At 41.6% G+C, this 1,805-nt stretch overlaps 1 protein-coding gene across 1 annotated transcript; it reads right to left on the reverse strand.

The window, feature by feature from the left end:
* Nucleotides 1–10: 10 nt before the first annotated feature.
* LOC103259511 (interleukin-33-like) lies at nucleotides 11–1,785 on the reverse strand (the record flags this gene model as incomplete). Its single annotated transcript, XM_008057174.2, has 2 exons — nucleotides 11–58; nucleotides 1,369–1,785. Coding segments are annotated over 2 exons (465 nt in total), but the record flags the coding sequence as incomplete, so codon positions are not given.
* Nucleotides 1,786–1,805: the final 20 nt, after the last annotated feature.

A 1,805-nucleotide genomic window follows, 5' to 3' on the forward strand; every position in this document is an offset into this window, starting at 1 on the left:
GCTTCTTATGAAGGACAAAGAAGGCCTGGTCTGGCAACGGATTTTTGCACTTATGGAGCTGAGGAAAAAAGAGAGAAAGTAATCCACATGAGAATGGGAAATTCAGAGTCAACCTTACCTCCTTATGTTAGAAACTAAAGGGAAATATTTATGACTTGGTATTTCTAGCAAGCCTGCTTAGTGAGGAGGGGAGGGGAGGGAGGAAGAAGTGAGTAGAGGGCCAGAGGGGCAGGGACAGATGTAATTTGATTCACTGACAGGCAATATAGTATACTTAGAGAGGTGATGGCTTTTGACATGGACTATCTCTGAGACCTTGGGCCTGTTGCTTTATCTCTCAAGTCTCAGTTTTCTAGTGTAGCTGCTTTCTAGATTAGTCAATCCCCAAAGCACCTACAGACATATGCATAATATAAATGATTGTCACTTTGAGTCACTAAGTTTTGGGGACAGTTTTTTACTCAGCAATTGCTGACCAATACAAAAACTCCACTGTAAAGCTGCTGTGTTAAATGAGATAGTATTTGCAAAACATTTAGCACAATGCTTGGTATGTAATAGAGCTCAGTCTAAGTCAGCTCTTATTATTACGTAGTCGTATATCCCAAACACGCTGTTAGATACAATTAGGGCTGTTCTGTTAAGGAAAATGCTGGTTTCTGTCCACTGTTCCTGATACTAATACCTCCCATGGCTGTGCTAGCTTTATAATTTTCTGTACTTTACAATTTACCTTCTATGTTATACTCTCCTGTTGTCTTCCTTGCCTCTACCTTTGGCTTGTTTGTTTCTCACAATATGTACAATTATTCATCATGACCAATGTAACAAACTAAGAAGAATATGCTGTGAAGTCTATGATCTGAATGTAGGTTGTCAGGCTATTCATAAATCTTGGCACAGGGAAATGTTTATGACCCTCCCTCTAGCAGGCTCAGAGTGGAAAATTATTTTTGCATTTGTTTAAGAAAACTGTATTACACAAACAAATATTTCTTTGAAGAACACAGCAGTTCCTAAAGCCAAAGAGAAAGGATTTGAGATCATTCTACACAGCAAACTTTAGTGAACATATGAATCTCTTGGAGATGTGTGAAAATACTGATTCTGATTCAGTGTTGGGGGAGCTTGAAACCCTGCATTTCTAACAAGCTCCCAGGTGATGCCATGCTGCTGGTGAAGTCTAGCTTCCAGTGGCAAGGGCACACACGTTGCTTTCCTCCCTTCCCTACTCCAGAAGCAATCGTTACTAGTAACTGATTGCGTTTTATGTGGAGCAGCACAAGCAGAACGCCTTCTGCAAAATAGCCCAACACCCAAATCTGCACAGGTTAGGAGAGTCCATCACGACAGTCATGTTTCTTTTACCTCCACAGAATGCTCCTTGTTGTTGGCGTGCAGCCAGAAGTCTTTTGCAGGACTCAGGGTCACCATTAACATCTTACCGTCAACAGCATCACCTGATTCACTGGAATATGAAGACTCGTAGTAATGCAGTAACACCTTGCCTTTCTCTTGATCTTTCCCCAGGTCTTCCACATAGATCTCGTAACTTCCTTCCTCCATAACAAATGTGACGGATTGGTCATTATATGTGCTCAGAGAAGCAAAAGATTCTGTAATAGGCGAACTTCCCGTGGTACTTAGGGTGTGAAGTGCTCTAGAATTGTCCTGGACTTCTGACAGACAAAAGTGCTTCACAGTAAATGACTGCCGAAAGGGAGTGGGTACCAGGTGTTCTTTGTGCTTTCCACCTGCTTTTAGTGAAGACCTTTTCCTTTTTGATTTAAGGCCAGAGCATGTCA

The sequence above is a fragment of the Carlito syrichta genome, unplaced genomic scaffold (assembly GCF_000164805.1).
Source record: "Carlito syrichta isolate Samal-C Ts95f unplaced genomic scaffold, Tarsius_syrichta-2.0.1 Scaffold86273, whole genome shotgun sequence".
NCBI lineage: Eukaryota > Metazoa > Chordata > Mammalia > Primates > Tarsiidae > Carlito > Carlito syrichta.